Below are 27,185 nucleotides of genomic sequence, written 5' to 3'. Positions count from 1 at the left end.
TGTTTAGTCTTTACTTACTGCATCATGATTATGGATTATTGGGCCCATTTTTCTCCTAATGGAATGCCTTTCAATGATTTTCTTTTCTTCTTGTCAAGTAATAGCTGAAATCAGTTCTGTGTTGCACATCAGTCCTGTGATATCCTTATCTTCAGACCTTAAATCTTGAGAACTAGTTTGTGTATATACTACATTTAGGACCTACAGATTCTAAGGGACACATAAAATGATGTAATTGAGAACTGTATGAACATCAGTAAGGTTGCAGTTAGACTTAAGGAAATATTCTAATGAATAGGTTAAGAATGACCAAATAATCCACATTCATTTTGCTTATTTCTCATTATCTGTTTCAAAAGTTGAATTTTATGAGATAAATTATAGTTTCAAATATGATCTTTAGGTTTGGCAGCCTCCTGCATGCTACTTATTTCTTTTGAATTTCAAATATTCATCAGATAAACTTTTATATTAGGAAATCTCTGGCTAGATAGTTTAAGAAAAACAAATCATAAAAAAATGCATCTCATCTCTGAATGAATTGCTTTTCTTACAAGTAATTTTTGTAACACAAGCATTCATGGCATTGCATTTTCCATGGCAGTTGAGCTCAGAAAATGAGATTATGGCACAACAGAAGCAGCACCCTTTATATAACAAGCCTAGCAGTGTCACTGAGTGTTGTCTACAGCCTACAGAATAGAATAGTGAGTAGAGGTCAAACTTTGCTCCTTATCACCTACCCACTCTGTGCGTCAAGGTCCTCCCTCCTCTTTCTCAGCAGGACCAAAATTTGTTAGCATAAATGCCATATGTAGGTGTTACTTTGGGAGCTTGAGGGGAGCACAAACTCAGTACGGCAATAAATTACTAAGAATTAAGGTTGCTGTAAATATGTTCAAAGTTATTGGTATGAGTTTTATTCTTCACTGATGTACTTCACACTTTATAATGTGAACTTATGCACTATTATGTTAATGAAATTTAATGGTCATTTGAGTTGTGGAGTTTAATGTTAAATTTTTTATGCAGTAGGTAAAGGTTTTTTAAGAAATCTAAATATTTAAAATCATTATAATACAGCGTCATTCAGGTATTTTACATTCATCTAGATGTCTGCTAGAAAAATTTCTATTATTTCAATGTTTAAGTATTAGATATCTGTCTAGTAAATAACCCAGATTGCTTTTTAAATTTTATTATGTACTTGTCTCCTTGTTTTCTTTATCAAGGTATTTTTTCTTCACTACTTTTTCCTGCCCAGTCATTTCTTTACTACTCTGCAGTTCACTACAAATTCAACTCAATTTTTTTTCTTAGAAGCTGCATTATTGGAGAAAGTATTGTAAAACTTTTAATGCTTGAGGGTTATGACACCCTGTGTGAAGCATACTAAGAAAAACTGTTAGAAAGAAATGTTACAGGCATGGAATTAAAATGTAAAGAAAGAGTAGCTAGAAATTTTGTTTGGCATGGGCATAGATAACTTCATACAAATACCTCACCTCTACAAGCAACATGGAGCACCATGATAAGATCGTAATCATATCCCAAAGATTTTCTCGTTGAGGCATGGATGTCATACTTTGTTAATGAATAAGAGACACTTTTACAGCAGGAGCTTGGTCATAGACATCTCAAGGAGGTGTTTGCTAAAGGGTTTATGGTCATACAAATGTATTGACCTGAAAATATGGAATAAAAAAATATGAGGAAGATAAATAAAAAGAAATTGCATCTCAGTTGAATAAAAATACTGAAATACTAAAAATACTGACATACTAAAATAATTTGTTTCCAAGCACTATTTTCCAATCCACCATTTGCCATCCTGGAGGTTCTATAAGCAATGGGATACACAATTTAACATGGTAAAGAATGTGACAAAAAGTGAATAGATCCTGCTGCACACTGAAACACAGAAAAACTGCACCTGCATTAGAAAATCAGAAGCTGCATATGTCCTCCCACATCAGTGATTTTTATCTACTGTTTCATCTTCAATTTAAGTCTGCTTAATTGCTTTTGACTTTAGGACTTCATCAATGGCAATGCTCTTAGGTGACCTTACCTGTGCACCTGTTTTGAAAACATAGAAAAAAGTGAAAGCAATTGCAAATATGACTTGATGCAACAGCAGCAGCTGCAGTAAACAGGATACAGCCATAAAGACTGGATATGTCCCTAAGGAAACCAGTGTGTAATTCAGTTTCAGATATAAACACAGAGAGAATAACAATATGAAACAAACTCATAGGTGAATATTCCCTCAATGAAGGGTTCACTTGAAGGTCTAAAAATGCAAATTTGATAGGAATCCTAATGTTACAAAATATGCTATGTGTACATATATGCATTCTGTTACTCCTGGGACTCCCTCTGCTCAAATAGTCAAGGAACAATTTGAAAAGTGTTTAAAGCAAAATTCTCACCAGTGAGGATTTTTTTAACCCTGTTTGCTAAGAATCCCTAGACTGTATAAATCATGTACTGCATTTTATAAATATGATTAAACAGCTAAACTCAGAGAAGCTCTGAAGTAAAGAAGCCTACGTTTATGATAGTTTTTCTTACATCTTGATTACAGTGTTGCCTGTCATTAATTTGCATTTACTTCTGTGCTTGAAAGCATCTTCTACTTCCATTTTATCACCAGCTCCAGTCATACTGCAGTTGCCAATTTTACTGAGCAGATTTTGTTAGTAAATGAGAGTTCTAATGTGAAATACTTTTGTGTATATTAATCAGTTTTTAGCTACTACATGATGTTCAATTCCTTTTTTTCTGTGTTTTGCTGATCCTTGACTATAAAAACATAGTCAATTAATACTAAAGTTTGCTTTCATGGCACGGTGTTGATATTCAATGTCTTCTGTAAGACATTGCAAATTCAAGTTCATTAAAAATAATTCTGAAATTTTACAGTTTAAAACATAAAACTAAACTCTGTAGCTGAACTAGTGTTCAGAGATATTCACCAACCAAACCTATAGGCTTTGGATATTTTTTTTTTAAATAAACCCCACAATGATGGTTTCAATCAGTACAGAAGGCTTGCACTTACAACTGAAAAATTTTTGTGTGTTTTGTAATGGCCTTTGTGAAGCACAAAGGAAAAGCTGGCTCCAAGTGACAGCCATATTCTGTACTTTCAGAGGTAACTGAAAACCACATTAGACAGCTCCAAATTTTGTTTGGATTCAGATTATATAATTTTCTTGAAGTAGCCCTAAACTAAAGTTATAACAGGTACAAATCTCAATAATCTCCAATTTCAATATCTTTGGATTTTGGTTTTCTGGGGGTTTTTGTTTGTTTGCTTGCTTATGTGTTTTTTTGTTTCTTTATGGTTTTTGTTTCTGTTTTCATTTGTGGGTTTTGTGAGGTTTTCGTTTGGGTTTTTTGGGAAGTTTTTGGGTTTGGGGTTTTTGTTCTTGTTGTTTTGGAAGGATTCTTTGTGAACACTATTTAGAAATTTGTGGGGAAAAAAAGAGAAGGACTACTCAACCAGTGATAAACCATATGGTCTGTCCCCAGCAAAGGAAAGCATATTCATCAAGCTGCTGCCATAGTACTGTGCACCAGCAGGAATTCAGAGAGAAGGGCTTGTCACAGTGAGGGAAATAGAATTGAAAAGCACTTTTTGTTTGAAGTAGAAAAGTCTTGTTTGCAACAAGTTTCTTTGAAGTAATAGCAAGTTACAGATGGTATATTTCACAACAAGAAATTAGAAGAATGACACCTGGGACATAAGTAGCTGGACATTAGAGAACAAGTCTATTTGCTTAACTTCTTCAGTCCCTTAGACATTTGGACCATATCAAAATGACTTGTTTAGGACTTTAGATTTCTAGTGATGTATTTTCTTTGAAGCTTATCTGTTCCTTCTTTCCTTACATGGAAGTTTCTGTTCAGGACTGTCCTTGATATAACAAAACAAATCTTTTTTCTGACACTGCTCAATATGCAGAACATTGACCTCCTTCTTCTTGGAATTTGTGTCTTTTTCCAGTCCATGTTTTTTTTCCTGCCCAGTCATTTCTAGCTTCTGTTCCATTTTCTCCTTAGAACAGCTCTTAATAAGGTCACTAACAATTTCCTGCCGTCCAGTTCCAAGAATCTTTTCAGCGTTCACTTTCTTCTAGGTCATTCCACCACTTTCAACAAACCCTCTTGCTGCTGTCCTTTCATGCCTTCTCTTGGCTTGCTCTCAGGCTTTCCCTCATAATAATTTACTGTTTGCTTCTTCTGTGTCTTCTTTCTTATGCTCCCTTTGCAGAGCCAGTCTTCCCACTGGAAACTCTGCCTCCAGCCCACCACCCTCTTTATTGTACTTTCTCACCTCTCCTTTCAGAGTTTTGTTTAATTTAGTTATGCTGATGACTTCTAAATTTGTTAAGTACAGTTTTCTTTTCTGTTTATAGCACTTGTCATTAGATGGTTATTAAATCTTAAGCTCAAAAGACATGTTTTCTCTCAAACACCAGTGTTTGTCTGATGACATTTCTATTATTTTACACAATGTTTTGCTGCCTCTGTTGGCTATCCCATGCACTTTATGCCTGCTTACACATTTAGTGTTGCATGTCCTTAAGATAATTTATCTCTTTTCCCAACACCAAGCAAATATATTTTTTTCTGATTCTCTTCTTTTGAGAGGATTTAACTTGGTACTCAGTCACTCTGATTAGCAGTGATCTAATTCAGCCTCAGCCATTATTGCCTCATTAAAAGATACTGTGTTCACTCTTTTAACAGCAGTCATAAAATGAATTGTAACAGCTCAAAAAATTTTATTGCAAGGAATATGAAATATGTGAGAAAAACTTAGAAGTTGTTGGAAGCACTCTTACTCTTTGCATCACCTAATTCCAGATTATAGTTTGGAGTATCTTTATTGCTTGGTTACATACCACTGGATGTCTCACTGTACCTCTGCACAAAAGGCACATACTTTTTACATCCTACTCATTTATATGGATTAAGAGAATTTTAAGGAACAAAAATATTCCTTTCTTATCCAGGTGTCCAATCTGTCTTGAAGAATGTTGAGGTGATCTTGATCCCATAGAAGTCTCCATGCCAGCAGGCTCCATTAACTTAAACCTCTTGAATTCTTTGTCCATCACTGTTGGCAGGCACTGACATTGTCAGAAATACCACTTTCTTATCTGGAGAATGAACTGTAAAAATGTAATTGTTTTGGTAATGGTGTTTAGAAACAATTTTCTGTGAGGCAGTTCTCTCAAATTATTTCCTCTGTTTTAGATTAATTCCATAAATTCTAAACCTTTGTGTGTTGGGAAGCTACTAAACTTTAATTTACAAGTGCCAGCTTGTTACCACACATCAGTTCCATATTTGTAAATTACTGTTTGCTTCTGGCTCCCTCTGAATTCCAGCTAGCTGCTAAGGTTTTTACTGCTGAGTGGAAGAGAGCCTTGTCCCTTCTTGTTCTGAGATACTATATCACAGGGTAAGGTCCTGCAGAAGTGGGGATTAGCCCTGAGCCCACTGGCTCTCAAGAAGGGCCAGCTGCCTCATGGCTGTGCATCCCACCAGGTGCAGCTGCATTCAGCAGCAGCACAGAGCATACAGCTATTATCTGCAAAAATTACAGTCAATGGCATTTTCAACATCGAGCCCTCTCTGAATAGCCCTGTATAAAGAGTGGGTGCTTGCTGAAGAAGGTCTTTGATGACAGGGCTGTTCAGTGGTCACTCAGTTACAAACCTAACAGCAAGGGGAAAACAAGTTCTGAGTTAAAGAATCATGGGCAGAAAAACTTAGACTTGGTAGACACAACTGTTCTCAGTCAAATCTATATTTTTTGCTGTATTTCTCTTTAGTACAATACCATGACATTCCAGCCATCTTGAGTGCAGAGCTGTATTTAAGCACAGAGGCTTGCACAATAGCCAACAATTCAAGGGCAAAATTGGCCAGGCTGTTTTAAAACAGCACTGGAGTGTACCAATAGACTCAGAGTGGATTTCATACTGGTCTAGAAGAAGAAGTTCAGCTACTCATTAAACCACATTTTACCATGAATGAGAATTTAGAAAAATATTTTAGCAGCTATTCATCCTCACACCAGTCACACTTCCAGCAGTCTCACACTGAACCAGAGACGCAGCATAAAGACAAAGCAAGTCCTTCACCAGCTCAGCTCTTCACAAGGGAAGGCAAGTTTCCTTTCTGTTAGTGCAGGATGCAACACAATGGATCTCAACTCTGAATTAGATTCTCTAAGCAGTGCTACAATGGAGATATTTAATAATAACAATTAGTCTGTAAAATGTACTCTCAGCAGCTGTCTGTGATGCTTTTCATTGCAGTATGCTTTCCTCATTGCAGTCAGTACCACTGGCATGCTGTTGGCAGCATAGCATCTACTTTATACGCTCAGACATTGCCCCAGAGTTAGAAATGGTAGATGCAACTCTTTTCCCTTCTCATGAGAGATGTATGCTCATGATTTGCAGGGGTTTGGTGCATTAAAAAAGAGATTACTATTACTATCATGCTGGGTTTTCTTAAACATCACCTACTTGTCTCGGCGCTTCACAATTAACAAGTCACAGCAATACCCCCCTAACCAGAATCATACCCCAGCACCCACTGAATTTATTTTTGTTTTTAAATTCTTCAAAAATACCAGCTCTATTTGTCAAATCCTAACTGCTTTTCTGAGCTGGTATTTAGCTGAAAAATACTTTTTTTTTTTTTTTCCCTGGCAGCATTGGTACTTGCATTTCCCCTTTGCTGGAATTGGTGCTCCTTTAGCACAGCTCAGTCACAGCTCTAAGCTCTGCTGTGCTTTTTACTATACTGTCAGTCTCAGAAACCTCTTTATTCCACCTTGCTACTAAAAGGAGAGCCTGCTTTCAACTTCAAGTCAAGCTACAGTTATATTATTCTAAAGCTTCCTTTGGAAAAAAAAATTAGAACAAAGTCCCCATCAGCGGTAATTAATTTTGACAGTGTGGGCTTTGTAGCAATTCACAAACCTGTACTTTGTGCATCAGCATTCCTTATTATTCTAATTAAAGTGGAACATTGTGCCCTCACCAGTCATTAATGGGTTTTCATTTTGTAAATGACATTTGCAAAAGTTAAAACGGGCAGTTCATATGAAGTCCACAGGCAAGAGCGTTAAAATTAGCATCACCATAGCAACAGTCTTCCATCATTAGTATTCAGGGCAACAGCAAATGTTTTGTTGTGCTTTTGTTTCCGAAAAAAGATTTTTCTTCACTTGTCATTCATGAATAGAAAAGGCTCAAACCCATATATTACAGGTAAAATTATTATATTCATTTCGATGTCACTGTTCTAGAATTTCCCAATTTTTTCAAGGTATTTATTTTTCAGGGCAGAGGTTGAATTTCACAATCTCTACAGCTGTGTACATCTAACTTCCCGAGCGACACTTATCCCTTGCCAGCCTGCTGCTCAATGGTACAGTTTCATATAAAGTCTGTCACTTCAACTCAAGAATCTGTACCAAGTAACAGATTTTGCTGAGAATCTGTAAAAGATGCATGCACAACAAAACATGGTCAGTCCTCCCGTCACATGGAGAGGGCATCTCCTCTGTGCTGGGTTTATGGTTAAGTGATGCTATTTATACATCATTATTCCCCCCTTCTCATGAACTGAAATGCAAGTGCACACATCATGTCTAGTGAAACAATATTCAAATATAATCTTGTCTTGCACAGTTTAGGAGAGAAGAAATGGCACCTCCTGCTGAAAGAGACCAAGGCAGATTATAAGCATACTCCAAAGTCCTTTCCTGGAAGAGGTGGGGCTGGCAACCTTTTTTCCTCAAAGTTTAAAGAGGACTTAATTGTCTGGAAGCACATTGCAGCAACATTTTGCAGTTTGAGAAGGAGTTTAGCACCATATCTCCTAAATGTACCTCGAGACTTCCTGCTCACACAGGTCTGGTTCAAGGGAAAGCACATCATCAATACTGGGAACACAGCAGTTTTCCTCTAGAAACAAATATTTTGTGTGCTGACAGGGGTTAAGAAAAGCAAAGCAAGAGGAAAAGATCTTACTGAAAGTAGAGGATGAGCAGGGTGAGGTCAGTAGGACTGCTGGTTTACTTTGCAGTACCCTGGATTTTCAATAACAGGCACAGATCAGAGATAATTAAATGTTCTCTAGCATTATGTCTCTGGGTTTTAATTTGGCACAGAAATATTCTTTCTTTCCTCTTCATCTTCTTAAAATACTTCATTTTGCATAATTTTGCAAAGGAGAGCCTTTAACAAGTAAATACACTCTAGTGCATTGTAAAAGATGGGGGGATCATCCATTTCATGAAAGGTATTCTTGTATTTTAATAGATGGGGCACATTTCCATACAGTGATTCCTCTCTAGTACCTGCCCTTGCAGTATTGATTAATTCTTCAGCTAGTGAAACCTGCAGAACTGGAAAACCCTTAAAACGGTGAAAACTTATACACCTGAGTAAAATCACTCTCAGATTAACTAAAAACTCTCCATGGTGGGTTACCACTTGGTGTTTGGCCCTTGGAGGGCTTTAACACCGAAAGGGATTGCAGTAACTCAAAGGTTCCAAAATATCTACCTATATGTTTAGGTGTTCAACCTCTTTCTTTTCCAGAAGCACCTTTTTTCTAGCACAAGTTCATTTTCCTTCTGTGCTGATTCACTCCACTTTTTTCCATTTTTTGGTGGCTTGTCAGATGCTTTCTGGGAGATACAGCATGCCAAAGCAGTTCATTTTCTCTTTCTTAGACTTCCATATCCTACTGCAGTGAAGATACTTACTGAACTGTAATATCTTGCAGAAATTTGCCATTTGATCTTCACAGATAAATTCAGTGGAAGAGAGTAGCATCATAAAAAGGGAGTAATTTTCACTGAATCCAGAATGTATTCTTCATTTAACTAAAAGGTTTTGTGCCTAGCATTCTTTCTAATTTCTTTGTAAATCTAAGTTTAATACTAGTTTCTTGCATTGCTGAATCTTATAATCATCAGTTAAGTAACTCACCTTTTTTTAAATCAGCTTTGGAGATCTTTTTAGATTATTAGGTCTTTGCAGTAATTAAACTATAGCATCATTAGAAATATTTACCTAAATTGCAAGGGGTTGATAGCCTTGTTTATTGCAAAAGTGACAGGCAGAGAGGAAGGATCTGTCACAGACCTCTGTTTTCCATTCCAGACTTCATTCTCAGACAGACCCTTGAGCAGTGGTGTGGCAAATGAGAGGAAGCTGCCAGTTTCTTATTTATCCAAAACAGTTAAATGCTGTGTTTCCCCAAATATATGTAGATACTTTCTGCTTAGGCATATCCTTGAAAAAGCTACTGAAGCTGTTCATTAAAGATGTTTCTGCATTTGGTCTGGAAATACAGAAGGAGATGCACTTCTGTGAGCATGGATTTCAGATTTGCCACACTAGTTGCAGATTTCCCTCATAGAGAGTAAACTCTGGAAGTAAAAGCAAGCAAATGAAATATCCTGAACTTTCTGTTTCATAAATTATTCTTCTTTAAAACCATATCCAGCTTCAGCCTAAAGAAACCCCAGAGAGAGGGAATAAGTGCCTTGCAGCTGTTTTCCTAAGTGTAACAGACTATATTTTGTAGCTGGAAATGTCAATGATTACAGGAATAAAAATAAAAACCAAGAGTTAGAACTACTAAACCAAAACCACATTTTTATTTCTCATCTATAAACTTTTAGTGCAAGTAATTGGGAATACAGGCATCTTGAAATTTTACTTCAGTGTTTAGAAAGAAATTTCTTCCAGATTTCTGGCAGTGATATCTTTTTAGCCGGTAGGGCACTGCTGTTCAATACCATGTTTTAGCTCTATACTTCAGATTACTTTAAGTATCACCTGAAAATCAGAGGTTAGAAAACTGATCCCCAAGGACCTCATACTGATGAGTTCACCATCATTTCCAAACACTGGTTTGAACTTCAGAATCTAAAGTCAGCTATTTTGATATAAACCACTGTGAGATTATGTTTTTGGCTATAGTTGCACTTACCTTATTTGTTTCCTAATTACTGCTTGTTAATGGGACCGCTTATGCCTTTAATACTGCTGTAATATTACCAAAGAATTCCATTGCAGACAGTGCTCTAGATCTTTGTACTTGACAAATACTTATTCCTGCACATTACTCATTCATCTGCTTTTCCACTATTTTAATTGTGCTATGGCACAAAAGCAACTAAAACCTTACTGATATGGTTATTACATGTTAAAACTTGCTTTCATATGCTATTATATGTTCTCCTGTTTCCAGTCTGAAGGAAGAATAAATATCTCATTGTACTCTTAATAATCTTGAAATGAGCAGAAGAACCAGAGGACTCACAGGTTATGGTGGCAGCAGTTTAGGCTCTCATCAGATTTGCTGCCAGAAGTTTAGAAATCAAATTTAAGTTCTTCATTTAAAGCAGCCTGCATGGATTGAGAGAAATCTTCATTGATTTCAGCAAAGTTGCTTCTTGTTTTTACTACTGTAAAAGGGATCAGAACGTGGCTGTCAGCATTCCCTCTCCTGTATCATGTTTTTTCACATCAGTGCCCAAACTATTGTAGAATAAGCATTTGCCGCTAGCAGAACGCAAATCTGTATCTGCATGGTGTTCTCTAGAGAAAATTGAGCGCAAAACCCTCAGCGCTGCCTTGCTCTGGGGCATTTGTTCACCATTCTAGAAATAAGGAGTGGAAAAGAGTCTGTCAGTGTGAATCCTTTAACAAACTCGCCTGTGAGGGAATGCCCACATCATGTGCTCTCTCAGTAGTCAGCTCTGCTCGGAATTGAGTCAGCCAAGGGGAATCATTTCTTGTGTGCCAGTGCCAATGTGGTTTTGGTCAGTGGGTGTATCTAGAACACCCAGAAACCTCCCAAGCAATTCTTCTTTTGGAACACATGACTTTCAAAGTACTTAGAAACTTTTCCCCCAATTTTATCCATTAAAATTAAGTTTCCACTGATTTAAAGAGATCTTTCTTACTCTTACTGACTCCTCTTTTTTTGCTGTTATGCTGTTGGAATCTCTAGGTGGTCAGAGTCACCCCAAGAAGAGTTCCAAAGTCTCTTTTCCCAGCCCGGTGCTTGAAGAAGGAGTCAGGGCTCTCCATTTCTCGGTCTCAAGGTTGTTTGTTGTTCCTTATCTATAAAATTCTTTCTCCTGCCCTGCCGAGATCCATCCAGCAGGACAGTCCAGGCACTCTGCCTGCCCCCAGGGGGGTGTTATGTCTTTATACTAAAAGCTACATGTACAATGTTTACAATCACTTTCCAATACCTATCACCTGTGTTAGACAGTGAGCTTCTACTCTAAACCAATCCAAAAGTGCCAACATCACAGCAGAAAATGGAGGCCAAGAAGAAGGAGAAGGAAAGGCTGGACATGCCCAGATCCCTCCATCTTGCCCCCCTGAATCTCCATTCTAAAAACCCCAAAATCTACTTTTTCACCTTGTGATAAATTCACTATCATTCTACCTGATTTGTCGTGGCTTGCAGATCTTCATCTAAGGTTGGTAACTTGCTTCACAGGTCATAATCAAAACCACAGGCATTTTGGGCTCTGTGCCAGGGTGTCTGAGCCCCCTGACAGGGGTCTTGGCTGCTCAGGACAGCCAGAGGGACGTTCTGTGTCCTGACATTATACAAAAAGTTTATCTCCTGCAAAAATAGCCATTTAAAGATCTGAGAGCCCAGTGGTGCTCTGACACCTGCAGTCTGGAGTTCTGCTCATCTCTTCAGCCAGTTCTGGGGCACACTTCAGGGACACTGACAAAGATTGTTGCTGCTTTGCCCTGCCTTCCCTTGGTGCATCTTGCAGATTTTCAGCTTTCCTCAACTTGCTCTTTGGTAGATCCTGCCAATAATTGTTAGACATTTATACCCAAACATTTCCTTAAGTCTCAACTGCTCTGTTCTTTGTGGAGAGGTTAGACAAAAAAGGCTACCAACCCAAAAAACCAGCTAGGATACTGCCTCGGGCCTCATTGTCCAGACTTTAGTTTTCCTGGACAATTTGCTTGCCCCAGTCTTTCTTCTCTGAGCTCAGTCTGCTGCAAGGCTCAGCATTCTCCAAAACAACAGCTCAAATATATTCTAATTTTATACTCTTCAGGTCTTTTAATACTCACCATATTAAAGTGATGTGTATCAAGTAAGAGCATTTGCCTGCAATTTTGTTTGTTTGTTTGTTTCTGAAACCTTCCTGAATTACACAGCATATCCTTTTTGTCTTAACTAAGAAAATAACATATGTGCTAGTGAATAATGAGTAAATCTTTTCAGCAAAATAAGAATAATTTAGGGTTTTTATCAATGCAAGCCATTCATAAGTGTACCATGTGCTGACAACCTTTAACACAGCTTCACCTCACAGCCAGTGAGACCAAACAGGTGGCAACCCACAATCAGTGTCTTGTTATCTCTGAGGAACTTTGATCTACCTAATGTATAATAAATAAGATACTGCATTTTAATAATCTTGTTGCTTTCATATCACTTGTCTTGCAAGTTCTTATTTACAAAAACTCATCCTGACATTGTTGTTTTTTTTTTTTTAATTTGATTTTTTTTGATCATTTATTTATTTCACCATACCTACCAGTAGACAGATGACACAACAGCTGGAAGTTATTATACTGTATATGCACTGCTTCCCTGCCCACCTTTGTCCTCTTCTTGTGGCTGCAAAAGATGTAACCACTTTTTTTCATTCTACTCCATAGAGGAGGCTGACCAGATGATCATTTTAGGTTAAGATACTGGGTAACAGAAAATGGAGTTAATCCCCTTGTTTTCTACATGTACTCCTCACTATAAGGCCATATTATCCCATTATGACCCAGTAAAGACCAATTTTTTTTTTAACCAATTAAATAAATTTGAAGAGCCTCCTTTAAAATAGCATTTTTAGTTCTGCTCTTCCATATAAATATATAACAATCTAGGTTTGGTGTTGCAGTACTTTTAGCAATTTAGTATTCATACTACTACTCGAATTCCACATACTTACTTGTGGTCAGTCTGAAGGTTTGAAGGCAGGGAGGATCAGAGCAATCCATCTCTGTTTAAAAGTCACTATAAAGCCAATTATATTTACATAATATATAATAATATAGAATCAAAGAATACTGCTGCATTGCTTATGATTAGGAATTCTTTTTATTCACTGAAATCCAGTACTGAATTTCTCACCAAATTATGCAATGTCAAACTCAGCATTTAATTAAATGTTAAGTTAGAAAAAGAAAAACTATATAACAGGTAATTTTGCTCTAAAAGATATTTAAAATTATCCTCATAATTGCAAATTATACAAAAAAAAAGTAGAGAAAATATGATTTTATCATAAAGACCTAAATTAAGAAAGTAAGAACTGTCTTTTTTGGTGTTGGAGTTGGTGGCTGATTATATAAACTATACCCATCTAGGAACAAGTTTTAAAAAAAAATTTAAATGCATCAAATTGTTTTGAGCGAGAAAATGAGATAGCCTGTCAAAGCAAGAACAATGTGTGCTCAGTAAGGAATGCAGCCAAAATTTTGTTTGGAAGTAAAATTCAGCTCAGTGTGTAGAATGCAAGGCACTAAAAGGGTTAGAGCATCATCACTACACGCTGTGCTCTTGCAGCTCACAAACTTGGCAAGATGCAGAAGTGTTGTGTGAATACACAGTCCAAGGGAGCAGAAGAATATTCTTCTGAATTCTACCTTTTACCAGTTTCTTACAGAAATTTCTACCTAAACCACTGCTTTGTATATAAATCTAAGAAAGAAAGGCTGGTGTGCATTGGGAGTGCTTCCTCAATTATATAACTTTGTCAAAAATTCTACCAGTTTATTAAAAAAAAAAAAAAAGTGGAAATAATAGTTGTTTTTCTTAGAAAATTTGACTGCTGCAAACTTTGGAAATTACATATAAAGTATACAGCAAATTTCACTGGTAGTGACTTTGCTTTGTCAGAATTAGTTGCTTTCTGGACAGAAAATTCCCTGGTTAAAAATTATTGGCTTCTGATTACCAACTGATTTCTTTGTGAAGCTCATCACAAAAGCTTGAGGATCTAGTGCAGCAAAGAACTTGTGACTGTCCTGCATGCCAGGTAAATCCCAGGCATCTGAGCTGATCCAGAACTCATCTGGCTCCCCAGTGTAGGCAGAGGTTGAAGCCATTTGATGGATTTATTCTGCAGGCCCAACAAGTTTCAAAAAGACAACTTGGTTTTTTCAGCAGTTCAGAGGCATCAACTCCTACATTAGGCCTGATAATTTGAAATTACAAAAATTACATTTTTACAATCAAAACTTATAAATCTGAAGGAAGTCATGCTTTGGGTCACAGGAGCACTAAGTGGAGGAATACCATGGCCTGCTGTAGGCAGGGCCATCCACATCTCAGCAGTAAGAAAAGGGTCAGTGTGGGAAATTTGGACCAAGAAATGGCAATTATTCTCAAGGCAGACACACATTACAGTGTAGCTAAGATAATATGGCACTAGAAAGTTCAAACAGCCAAAATATTGCCACACTTGGAGAGTTGCTCTCTCTTAGCTATTTCATAGACTAAATTATTTAATTAAAAGGCAACATAGACACAGCCCCACTGGCCTGGTTTTCTCCAAACTGAAAGAAAGTTTCATGTACAAAGTTGACAAGGAAATAATTAGTGAAGACTCACTTTCTTCATCTCTTATCAAACATAGTGAACTGCTATCAACAAATAATTGTTTTCATTGCATAAATTCCCTTTTATTATTTTTTTAATTTTAAAGCTTACTCAAGCATGATGTTTACAAAGAAAACTATCAGAAAAATTAAAATATGGCATAAATATAAAAGTATTTATTTTGGGAATGGAAGACTTTTAAATGGTGATACCTTACTCACAAACAAGAAATACATTTCTTCAGTTTGTTTCCTAAAATGCAATTCTTAGAGCAAACCTTAATATGGAAATCCGCTAAAAATAAAACTCTCCAAAGGTTTTAGTTCAGTATTAAATACCCTGGTTTGAAAAAAACAGTGGATTAGGGGGGTCTAATCCTCCACTCTCTGCTTGGGTTCTACTTGGCAGAATTCTTAGTCTGTCAGCTTCTGCAAATCTTTGCAAAATTATTTTTATCCTTAATAAATTATTTGCTCTGTTAGTTACCCTAAAAAACAGAACAAATTGAGGGACATGGGTAGAAGGACAATAATTTGAAAAATAATTGCAGTAGAATTTTAAGAATGAGAATGAAGAGCAACTGCAGCAACAAAACTGTGGAAAAGTAACAAGAGATCCATTTCTCAACACTGAAAAAGTTTCAATGTCCATAAGCAAAATAAATTTTATTGCTAAAGTACAAAAGTATTTAGAAATTACATCTTAAAGCTGTATAAAGTTGTAAATCTCGTTTTGTTTTATTATTTTCTCTTGCCTGATGTTTATTAGTATAAAGGCATTAACTAATGTGGTGATAATTATTTGCAAAATGACATTTTGTTCTGAAGTTGGCAACCACTGACCAGAGCTGTTGATAATAATTGAAGAAAAATTATTTACCTGAAGAGAAGAACAATGATTTAAAACAGCATCTTTTTTTTTTTTTTTTTTAATATGACAAACTGATTTTGTTATTTGGGATTAGAGATGAATGCTCAAACACCTGTAATGTTTTATGAGACACAAGGGGCGACTTTAGAAGATCCTTCTTTCTGACTTTAATGACAGGTAGAAAATCTTCCACACAGTACCCAATATGGTACCTATGTATTAAATTTATGCCAGTATGAAATGGCAAATTCTGGACGCTATTAAATAAACAAATTGTTTGAGTGCTGTGCTCTGCATTTGTAGTGTACCATGTAGATACAGAGAAATCTTGGTTTAATTTAATACCTTCTTTTTTCCCTGGAAAGAAGGTGACAAAAACTGTGTGATGTTTCTTAGGCCTGATAACGGGAAATAAGGTATTTTGAACTTTTAAAATAATCTGTCTTTCTGTGTCGTGCAGTGAGGGAGATGAGGAAGATGGGTAACTTCACTTAGTGCTAGCAATAGGAATTTTCTCTTTAAGTCTGGACTATTTTAGAAAAAGCTGAAGATTTTGATATGGTAGATGTGTAGGCTGACATTTCTGATAATGTGTTCAAAGGAGTTAGATGTAGCAGCAGGAGTCTAAGAATGTTAATATAGACCATAACTAATATTTAAACCCTTAATATTTTAGGGTTGTGTGGACTGTTCAGCATTTAGATTGCACCTTTGAAAGCAATTTCCTAAAGAAGCAGTAAATAGCTCCAAATACTAATGTTTGTTTAGTTCAATGGGGCAAAATGCTCAGTATAGAAAGAAAAGAAGTATTTTGGCTGATTTTGAGCTAAACACATTCACCATTGTTCCTGATTCGATAGTGGACTATGGAAGGTCCTTGAATTCATCTGTGTACCTTTGATCATAAATGTCAAGGCTCTTTGATGTCTGCTCTTTGGGCAGACAAGGCATTTCTGATTTTCATTACAAATTTTTCACAGTGAAATTTGGCTGTGTTGTGAGAAAAGAAATCATCGTTTTGCATGTTTATTCTTTCCCTAAGAGCTTCCATTTTCTGTTAAATAACTGAGATCAGAGAACTGAATGAAAGTATGCCAGTAGAATTGCAAGCTATTTGAGACCTTGCTGAGATGCACCTTTGGCTCAGCTGTAACATATGAAATACTGAAAGCGCACCTAGACATGGGGTTCCACTAAATGCTGTTATTAGGCTTTGATAAGCATGAAGTTTAAAATATAGTGCAATATAGTTCAGCAAAACTTTTTCCTATCAGCTGGCAGCCACAGGATCCTTCCTGAATTAACTGCCAGCTACTGTGCTGGGGATAGGAGGAGCTACACAAAGATCTCTAAGTGTAAAAGCTGGGAGCAGTACTTAGTAGGGAGAATCATAGTATAGTTAAGTACATGGAAGGTACAGAAGCTGTCTGGAATTATGTGGAGCATGTGCTAAAGCATAAATGCTTGGACTTGCCACAAGATACTTAAATGAAATCCTTTTCATCAATGAAATCCACTTACTAAAAAATAATTTTTATCTTACCTCAAAATTCCTTTATATCCCTCGTTACTGAAGGGTTTTAGTGCTAACATACTTTTAGATTCAATTAGGATAAAATAATATCTGTGCCCTAGGACATGGCTCCATTATAGCTTCTGTCTCTGGAAGCCCCAGTTAATGTAGGCATCTGTGTGCCTGTAGTTGTTTCAAATGCCTGTATAGAAACACTGGTTTTTCACTCTTTGGCACAGACAAGATGAGATTGTTGCCACTTGCCATTACAGGGTGCTGCCAGCGCTGTATGAACAATTGTCTCATTTTCTAGCTAAAATAAAGTATATGTTTTTTCACAGGGTATTGTTTAGAAATGAAATAAAAAGTTCAATTTCAGAAATGGCATATATTAAGCTTTTGCTTTCCAGATTTTTTTTCTTGCTCACCTCAGGATGGGAGTAGTTGCTCAACCCTGAACCTGAAGCTGCATTTCTATGCAAATAAATTATGAGAAATGTCACCTGGATCAGATGAAAGAGTTAGCCTGGATGGAATTACTGGTGAGGCCAGTTAGGTGGAGCAGCCTCCTCTGCCATCAACTTCTCTGGGCTGTTTCCTTCCCCAGGTGCAGCGCTCTGCTCTCTGGATGCCCACGTGAGACGTTCAGGAAAGGAGAGCAAAGCAGTCTTGCCATGCAGGACTAAGCTTTGCTCATCTTACACCAGGGTATTGGGAGAAGCTAAATCTGCCTAGTTTAGAAACTCTGCCAATGTGATTTACCAGGAAGGGAGAGCCATCCCTTTCCCACATTAAGGCTCTGTATGGCCCAATCAAAGGAAAAGGTTAGGACTAAATCTCAAACTGATCTTTGCTAAGGTCAACAGCCTCAACATTTCTGGGAAGAGGATGAAAAAGCCTAGAGTGTACATAAAAATAGGCAGGGCCTCTTGAATTTTAATTATATATTATGTGTGGTATATTATTGATGAAACAACATGGTAGTTAGGACAGGCTGAACATACATTGCAAAGCAAGAGAAAGTACAAGTTTCTGTGAGAACACAGAAAAGCGTTCATTGCTAACATACAGGCAGAATACAGACAGCAAAACATGAATGCATTAATTCAAAGGTGCAAAATCTGCCCAACAAGTGGGCTGACTGGGAACTTGTCTGTGTACAGCTGTCAGCGATCTATTTCATTGTTCTCTTCCTTTACTACCTAATTGCAGCCTTACCATTGGAATATCCTAGCAAATAATCTTCAAGCATGATCTCAGTGGCTTTTTCCCCAAAGGAGTATTTTCTCTTCAATATGATTTTGAAATAAAGTCCTTAATGTAAGAAAAAAAAAAAAATCTGTTTGTATTTTATTAGTCACAAAAAATAGATTTAATAATATCAATATGTACATTATGGAATGCAACACAACCAAAAGTAAATTAGTACAAAAAAGAAGGCATTCTTCTCCTTTAATGTCTGTGGAAGCCTTTGGAAGAGGGGGCAGCTTGTTAGGGATTGGGAATGCAGGGTGAGCAGTAGCTAGGATCAGGTTTTCTGGTCCTGAGTGAAGGAGGACTGCAAGATACAGAGTTTCTTGATATGGAGATCTATACATTGATAGGAAACAGTAGAGAAGTTAATGATTTTGTAAGCCAGCTTTTGTGTTTGCAACACATAATTTTATGCATAGAAAAAAAGATTTTGAGGTGAAAAGAGCACCAGTGAGTGAGAGAGTTTATGAAATCCTTCTTATTTTAATCCCTCCAGGAGGCAAAACAATCATTTATTTCCAACTGGGCATGCAAAGAAAAGAAAGAAATGGAGTTTGTCTTTGCTGCTTTGTTTAATTTATCCTTATTAGTCTGCATTTTTTTCTCAACCCTACTCCCTATAATGATAACCATTCATTTTGCCAACACAGATTCCTCAAACCAAGAATTTACTATGGTCTAATTATAGTTTTTCAAGTCTTATTTGTGCATTGTAAAGATCAGCAGGCAATTTTGTTTGACCTAAGTTTCCAGCTGGCAGATTTTAAGTCTTCTTTTTTAATATATATATATATGGGTTTTTTTTCTCCTCTTAGCTTTCCAAAAGCCTTACCTCAGAAGGAGTTTTAATGCTTTTAGTTTTCTGGCATTATGTCAGCATTTAGCTTCTCGATCTCCTGTTTTTGGGACTATTCACACTCCAGTTCATCTCCATCCCAGAAGAGTAAGGGTTACTCCTTCTTTAATTTTATTTCTCTGCTGTAGTTTCTTATGGAAGGGAGAAGAAAGCTTTTGCTATTTACAGGAGCTTACCTGAAGAGCTCATGGCACTGGTGGGATCAGGATGTGCTTTCCACCCCTTCCAGCAATCACACCCAACCTCAGTCCCACTCTGCTCCTCTTTTCAAGGCAGCACTAGAGACTGAACACTCTGCCACTGTCTCTATCACGTTAAAAAATAAATGTAGCCTCTCGAAATTTTCCTTTCCAAGATCTCATCAGGCTGGAATTCATACATATATTTAATATATTCAAAATGACAGGCACCCTCTCATTCACCTTTCAGCAACAGCACGCAGTGTGGTGCAACATAAGGCACACACAGGCTGCTCCTGAGGCTCCACTGTACCCATCTTGTAGCGTGACTAAGATTTCACTTTTAATCAGGTGTCCTTACTGTAGCAGAAGCAAGTACAGCCCAAAGGAATGTGAAAGCTGTGCTGCTGTGCATTCAGCAGGAACAGAAGTGTTCCTGCCACACGGGCCAGGTACCAATATTTTCCATACTAGGCATTATATTGCTGCAAGCTCTGTAATATTTACGGCAGAATTAATTTTAAAATTTAAAAAATAAATAAAATAAAAAAGAGGATACATCCTCCTCTGTCTATTCCAAGAATGTCTCAGTGAAAAAAATTTGTGTGAGCTCCATTTGCCAGTTTCCTGCCTTAGAGTGCAGAGAATGAGCCCTGGGTAAGAAGAAGCACCAGCTTTGTCATTCTTCATGTGGGACAGAGGTTGGGTCTCCCTCTGGACAGGGAGGGGTAGGCTGCTCCTTCCCCAGTACCTATGGTGTAAATGACTGATTTAAAGTTACTGAGCTCTGAATGTTTTACTAGTTCTTTAATTTACAGTGCAGTGCTGGGGAAAATGAATGGAGCATTTCAAAACTATTTTCTTCGTTGCATTTACAATATTTTAAAGTGTTTTCAGTGGTAATGTGCAAAAAGGCAAAAAAAAAAAAAAAAAAAAAAAAAACCACCAAAAAAAAACCTAGCAGCATCCAAAACCAGTATTCTCTTCTTGACTTTTCTGAGAGCTATAAACAATTGCCCAGAAACCATAAAGGTGTCAGCCCTTGGAGCATATTTAAGACACATGAACCAGGAAAGTGCCATTGTGCCATCCTAATTGATTTTTAGCATTTATTTATACCAAGAAAAAGAAAATAGACTCAAACAGTGTAACAAATTAGCCAGCACAACACAGGGCACCACAATATCTTCTCACATGCAAAGGAAAGTAATCCACTGTCCAGATAACTGAGAAATGGTAAAGCCATACTTACAAGGAGGCTACACACTTCAGAGAGCTCTGGAAGCAAGACTAAACTAGTAGGAAAATGTTGTATCTTCACCTTCAATGACAGTAAAATTAAAGAAATGTCACTTTAGTTTTCTAGCTCATAAAATGCTAAAGTATTTATATAAATAAATGCTAATGTATTTATATATATAAAGGTACAAACAAACTTGTACCTTTAATGTCTGCCTTAGTTTTCGGCAAGCCCCAACCCTTTCCTGCAATTGTGTTTCCACATCTGTCTGTAAGATGGAGTGATGATGATAATCTGGTAAATAAAATATACAAAGATTTTAAACTCAACTGTTAATGCATAGGAATCAATTAATTTATGTTCATATAATTAGTTTTAATGTGTACATGAGTCTGGCTCTTCATCAAAAAGAGACAACATTCTGAGAAGAATTATTAGAACAGAAAAATTTGCTTTCTTAAATGCAGAAACCCCTGTGACCCTTTGGACAGTGAGCAATGCAGTCAGACTGACTACAAATCCAAGTCATTTTTTACTTTTCTTTTTTCCTGAAAGAGTTTTGGGGTAATAAGACCACTTCTAAATATCTTCCTTCATTTTTTAGGCAGCCATGATTTCCCTTTAAGCACCTGGTGTTATTAAATGTTGAAGACTTAGATACATTGATTAGATACAGCCCAGGACAAAAGAACAATGTAGGAGAAATAAACACTGCTCTTCTTCTGATTAAATTCTCTATATAGTGCACAAGTTGACCGAGTAGCCCTTGCATTAGAAAAGCACCACAGGGAATTAAAACTCTGCTTACTCTGTAATCCTGTTTTATTATTTATAGGGAGGTGACTATCTTTCATCAAATAAATGGCTTAAAATTAACTATGGCATAAAAATTGGCTTCAGTTACAAATGCCAAAGACAGCAGCCATTTGCACTGCAAACAAAATATATTTATGTAATAAATTATGGGTAGTTTAAAAGTAATTTAGAGTAAGAGTGGTATTACTTGTACACATTATACAGCAAAAATATAATTTTCAGGTCAATCAAAATAGCTAAAAGCTTTGGTGAATTTGGAGACAACAATCAGAACTACATTAAATAGATTTTTTTATAAAAATCAATTTATAAAGTCAATAGGCCTTAATCCCTTAATCCTTCAACATTCTTGTTTTACCCTGGATGTTCTTGAGTGAGTAATAGTTTGACTTGGGAGATCAAAGGGTTAATTTGCTTTTCAATTGGAGAATGACTCAGAGTTACCCTTTATTGTAAAAAAAAAAAAAAAAAAAAAAAAAAAAGTGATGTGTGGGTGTAAGGTAGGGAAAAAGAGCCAAGAAAATGGATTCACTAATTGGGGTTTTCACCTGCTGTGAGTCTAATTGAATACAATGCTTTAATTGTAACTCAAGGAGAAAGAAGATTATGCAAAGTATGAGAAATTCAGACTGGTTTTTAAATTCCTATTACTTGGCACTATTGTATGGGAAAGAAGACCAGCATGATAATAGCAGCATCAAGCTTCTGTTACGGCAGGCCAGGAAGCTCCAGAAACAGTGGAAATTGAAGGAATGTGTGTCAGGGAATCAGTGCTAGATGCTTCTGAAGGAAAACAAACCACTTTTGCTGTGAAACGTCTGGCCTCTGGCTGCCCCTCCCTTTGTATGACACGAGCAGCTGCTCTCTCCTTGTGGGGAACCCTGAGGTTCCTCCCAGCTAGGAGGAAAATCATCCTATTTTAAAGACTTAAGGAGAGTTTTGTCACTTCTTAAAACACGGTTAAACCTGCGAAAATGTGAGACTGCTGATACAACACAATTGACAGGCTTCAGCCAGTTTATTCATGTCAAAACTAAGATACAGTCAGAGCAATTGATGTAATACCAGGTCCACTAAATTAAATGGAAGATTCACAGTCTAATGAGTTTTAACACAGTTTTTATGTTTACGCAAAAATTATTTCTCTATTTTCTTTCCATATTGGGGTAATATTATAGATACAAGGTTACTGAAAACTGTGAGTTAGATCTGTTAAACAACCTAAATCATCTAGAAACTAGGAGAATTTAACATATAATTCCAATAATTTTTATATTTACACTTGAGGGCCTGAGGGGTTGAACCTTGAGCATCTCTCACACTAATGCTTCTAGAAAAAATACCTGTGGGCTTTCCTTGAACTGCTTGTTGAACTTTTCTTAAAATCAGATAATGCAACTACCTGGAGCATTAAGGGGAGCCCTAAATTTCCTGGTGCTTAGGCTAACACCCTCCAACTTCAATACCTACTGACATCCATGCAACAGGGGTAGGATGAATTTTTGATGCTTCTAGGTGTGCATCTTCCCAGTATTAAAACAGGGAGATTCTTTTGTGTATTTGAAAGATTTCAATTTGATATTAGGAACAAATTCTTTATTGTGAGGGTGGTGAGTCACTGGAACAGGTTGCCAGAGAAGTTGGAGATTCCTCATCCCTGGAAGTGATCCAGGCTGGATGGGGACTTAAGCAACCTGGTCTAGGTGGCAGAGAAGGTGGAACTAGATACTCTTTAAGGCCCCTTCCAACCAAAACCACTCTATGAATCTGACTTGAAAGACATTGTTTTTGGGGTGGCTTTACCAGGAAATCACAATATGCAAGGCTTGAAAAACTACTTGGTTATGGGAAGGACTGGGAGCCTTCATTAGGCGAGACTGGCCACGCTGATTTGAAGTGCTTGTGACACCAAAAGGAGATTGCTGGTTTTTTGTAATGCATAGTTTGTGTAATGCACATTGCGTAGGAATTAATGCAAAGAAATATCGCAACAGTAACTTGGCGTGAGCTGAACTATTTCCTCCGCACTGACAGATCCAGGAGAGAATCTCACCCTTCCTTCCCTGCAGGGCCAAGGCAAGCCCTTAGAAATGAAACTACCTGATTTCACTCATGAATAAACCACTCAGCATTTTAAGCACCGAAATTAAACGCTGAAGGAAAAGGGGGGGAAAAGTGCAGGTTAAGGCCCATTTCAAATCTGTCTGGATTCGGTGCATATTTTAGTTAAATTTTCTTCCCAAGCCCGCTGAAGACGAACTGATTTGCCGCCTCTCAGCACACGCCACTCTCTGGCCGGCCGGCCAGCGCCAGGGCAAAGAACACCCCAAAAATAAAAAAGAAGTCAAAGGAAGCCCCGAGGGCTTCCTCCAGAATAGCTGCACAGCACCGGGGAGACCGGGGAGGGGCGAGGTGCCCTCAGCCGCCCCCCAGCCGGTATGAGGGGGGAGGCTCGGAGCTGAGGGCGGGCGGGCAGCGCCGGCACTGCCGCCGGGCGGGAGCGGGGCGGGGCGGGCAGCGCCACCTCCTCCTCCCTCCCTCTCCCTCTGCCTTTCCCTCCATCCCTCCCTCGCTGCCGCCGGGGCGGCCGCAGTGGCGCTGAGCGGCTGGGCTGGGCGGACGCGCTGTTTCTGCCTCCGCGGCGCCGCCGATCCGCCGCCGCCATGAGGGAGCAGCTCCGTGGGTAAGGGCGATGCGGGGCGCGGGCGGCAGGTGCCGGCGGGGGCGGGCGGGGGCGCGGCCCGGGGCCATCCCGCGCTCCGCGGCGGCGGCAGCGAGCGGCGTGGCCGGCCGCCGTCTCTGTCATCGCTTACACGGGAAATCGCAACTTGCCGCTCGGTTTCTTCTGGGAACTTAAAAGGGCGTTTGGTTCGGCGCCTTTTCCCCGTTCCCGAGGCCGTAGTTGGGCGCTGGATGCGCCCCGTTGGCACACGTAGGAGATGGCGGTGTGAGCGGCACGCACGCGTGGCACTACCTGTGCCGGTGCCTGTACCTGTGCCTATACCGGTGCCTGTACCTGTACCCGTGCCTGTACCTGTGTCCATGCAGGCTGGCGAGGGGAGAAGCCGCGGCAGGGAACCGCGTTGGTGCCGGAGGTGCGCGATGCGCGGGGCTCGCCCCGTTGCTCCGCAGGTTCTGCGGGTAGCGCGGTGCTGCACGGCGTCACCTGCGCTGAGCATCGCCTGTGGGGCAGCTCGGGCCGGGCGTGAACTTCAGCGGAATTCCTGAAAACGAACGTGCTCGGGGGTGTATGGCTTCTTTCCCCCCCGTAATTTCATGCTTAGAAGTAATCTTTCAAGTTAATAGGTAGAAGAGGCTGGGAGGGGATTCCCTCCGGGCGGTTGCACTGCAAGTGCTGTATTTCTTGTTGCTATATGGCGCCTTATATTGCCTTTTAATAGCTGCTGTAAAACATCTTGCAGCCTGGGACACCGGAGGTATCTTGTACAGGAGTTGGGCAAGAGGTGGTTTTTGCAGGCGTGTGTGTGCAGAGCTGGGGAAACGAGGAACCTGGTTATATCGGGGATCTTTGACCTTTTTAGCACTAAGGAATTGTTCAAGGCCGTCGCTTGTCTAAGCCTGGATTTGACAAGACCCTGCAGTGAAATTGCTTTGGCAGAAGCGGAGAGGAGAGGCTTTGGAAAGCAAATAGATCAGCCGAGACTGACAAGCCGGGGGGGAAATGCTCACCCAAACCAAGCCACTGAGTGGGAATCTTTTCCCCTGACAGAGCAGACAAAATAAATGTTTAACATCAGCGGGAGAAAAGAAGGGTTACTATTCACTACTTGATAGCTGATATTTGGCCCTTCTCCTATTTTTCATTTCCAGTATTGGCAAGAAACTTTAATATATATCGGTGCCTGCCTTCAGCAGTCTGATAAATCTTGCAAAAGCCAATAAAACAGGCTAAAGTCAAATTCCTGCTGAAGAGACGCTGATCCTTGGCTTAAACAGAAGTAATCTCTGCACAGATCAGTAGTCTCTAGATTTACAGATGAAAACAGTAGTTCTTTGTAAAGCACAAAGGAGTGCCACCTTTTTACATTGCTAATACTTTCCATAGCACTAACTTGTTTTAGCTTGGGACTTAATGAAGCACTGTAGAAAGAGAAATATCAAGTCTTTCTTTGCAGTCACTGTCATCTTCCGTTGAAAACATTTTTCTTTTAAATGAGAGGTAGTGTCTATTCATAAAAGCTCTTTCAGTAGCATTTAGGTTCGTTTAGTAAAATCCAAACAACTATCATGTTTACTTTGGCTTTTTGACAACAGTCCTAAGGTGGTTGGAGTAACATTTGATTCATTGTAAAGACAGAAGGTGAGAAGTATTGTAAGTCATGTTGTTTGAAATGAGATGAGTTCAGGGGTTTGTACAATGCCACTATAATTTTGGCACTTTTTTATGAGTATATGTGACTATTGCTATGCGATAGAATTTTTTATTCTGTGCACATCTATGCATTTGCACATGTTGTTCGTGTCGCATTTGCTAATGAAGGGTGTGGGGAGAAGTGCAGCAGAACTGGCTCTGGTATCACCAATGAAGTGAGCTGTAAGAGTTTAAAAAGAACTCTGCAGTTGCAACCTGAAATTCTGCTCTGGAGCTGAGCAGTGAATACACAGGACCTTTTTTTCTTTTTTTTTTTTTTTTTTTTTTTAAGGGGTGAGGGAGAAGAGATGCAATCAAAAACAGTTAAAAGATTTGTCAATGTTACAGTGTGGCTGGTGCAGGAATGTGGGGGGGAATTTGTGCAAGAATTTGGGTGTGGGGGAGCGTTGCTTTCAATTCCTCCTGCTGCTGGTGTTGCTCAGAAGTAATATAAAAAGAATGAAGAAAAAATGACTGTATTTTGTCCAGACTGATCAAGTCATAACAAGGGAACTGTAATTCCAGTGTGTCTGTTAGGATATCATCTCTTGATTTCAGGTTTCCAATCCTGTATGTTGTTGGCTCTGCTGACAGTGATGAGAGACAAATCTCTCTGCTGTTGGCAGAAACAGAATTCACACAGGCATAGTGTGACAGAATTCCCTACATAAAAATTATCCTTGCTAATATAATATAATCATCCTTTAATGAAGTGGTCCTGTGGTTCCCAAAGGATGTATCAAGTGAAGACTATGCTTTCATCCCACCAAATTATCAGTGTGTTTAGCGTGCCAGTCACACTTCCACCAAGGTGTCACCACTAGCCATTGCTGCTTGTCTTCTTTTCAGGCCTGGTTTTAATTTCCTTTCCACTTTTGCAGCTCAGGTCAGGTGAGAAAGAGGAAAAGAGGCCAAGTGAGTGCACTTACATTTTTATTTGTTTCAGAATGCCTGTGATTTAAAAGCTAGTGATCAATTTAGTTGACCTAAATGTAGAGCCAAATTGAAAAATATATCCTCTGAGCATGTGCAATATTGGAAAACTGCTGGCTGTGTGTGCCAATGTCTTTTTGTGTTGGTGGTTTGTTGGAAAAGCATTTTGAGTACTTATTTCTGCACATATTCTCACTCTGCTTCAGCTGCTGCTGGTCAAGAGGACTCAGACTACACTTTTGACGTCTTTCTGACTTGCAGGCTGTAAAGGGCCTTGTTCACCAGAGTTTGAAACTCTGGCAAACACTTTGCTGCAGATCTAATAAGGATGCTACAGCATTCCCAAGTGTGGTTGAGGCCGCCTGAAAGTGCTGAGCTGGCATTTCACTTCAGACAGTGCTCACAATAAGGGCATACACACAAATCCTCCCCCACCGGTCCAAGCCCAGAGC

General features: G+C 38.6%; 1 protein-coding gene across 6 annotated transcripts in view; it reads left to right on the top strand.

Moving 5' to 3' along the window:
* DMD (dystrophin) overlaps nt 1-27,185 on the top strand; it is a 1,160,174-nt gene that overhangs the window by 1,049,494 nt on the left and 83,495 nt on the right. For 4 of the 6 annotated variants that reach the window (XM_059491417.1, XM_059491433.1, XM_059491412.1 and 1 more), the window contains exon 1: nt 23,995-24,111. The exons of the other annotated variants lie outside the window; for them this stretch is intronic. In XM_059491417.1, the coding sequence (XP_059347400.1) occupies nt 24,092-24,111 (20 nt within the window). In that variant the 5' untranslated portion in view covers nt 23,995-24,091. Of the gene's footprint in view, nt 1-23,994; nt 24,112-27,185 lie in introns of those variants that run through there. 6 annotated transcript variants of the gene reach the window in all.

Source organism: Ammospiza nelsoni, chromosome 2 (genome assembly GCF_027579445.1).
Source record: "Ammospiza nelsoni isolate bAmmNel1 chromosome 2, bAmmNel1.pri, whole genome shotgun sequence".
Taxonomy (NCBI): Eukaryota; Metazoa; Chordata; class Aves; order Passeriformes; family Passerellidae; genus Ammospiza; species Ammospiza nelsoni.
Note: the sequence above shows the minus strand (reverse complement) of the source record. Positions and strands in the feature narration are given on the sequence as shown.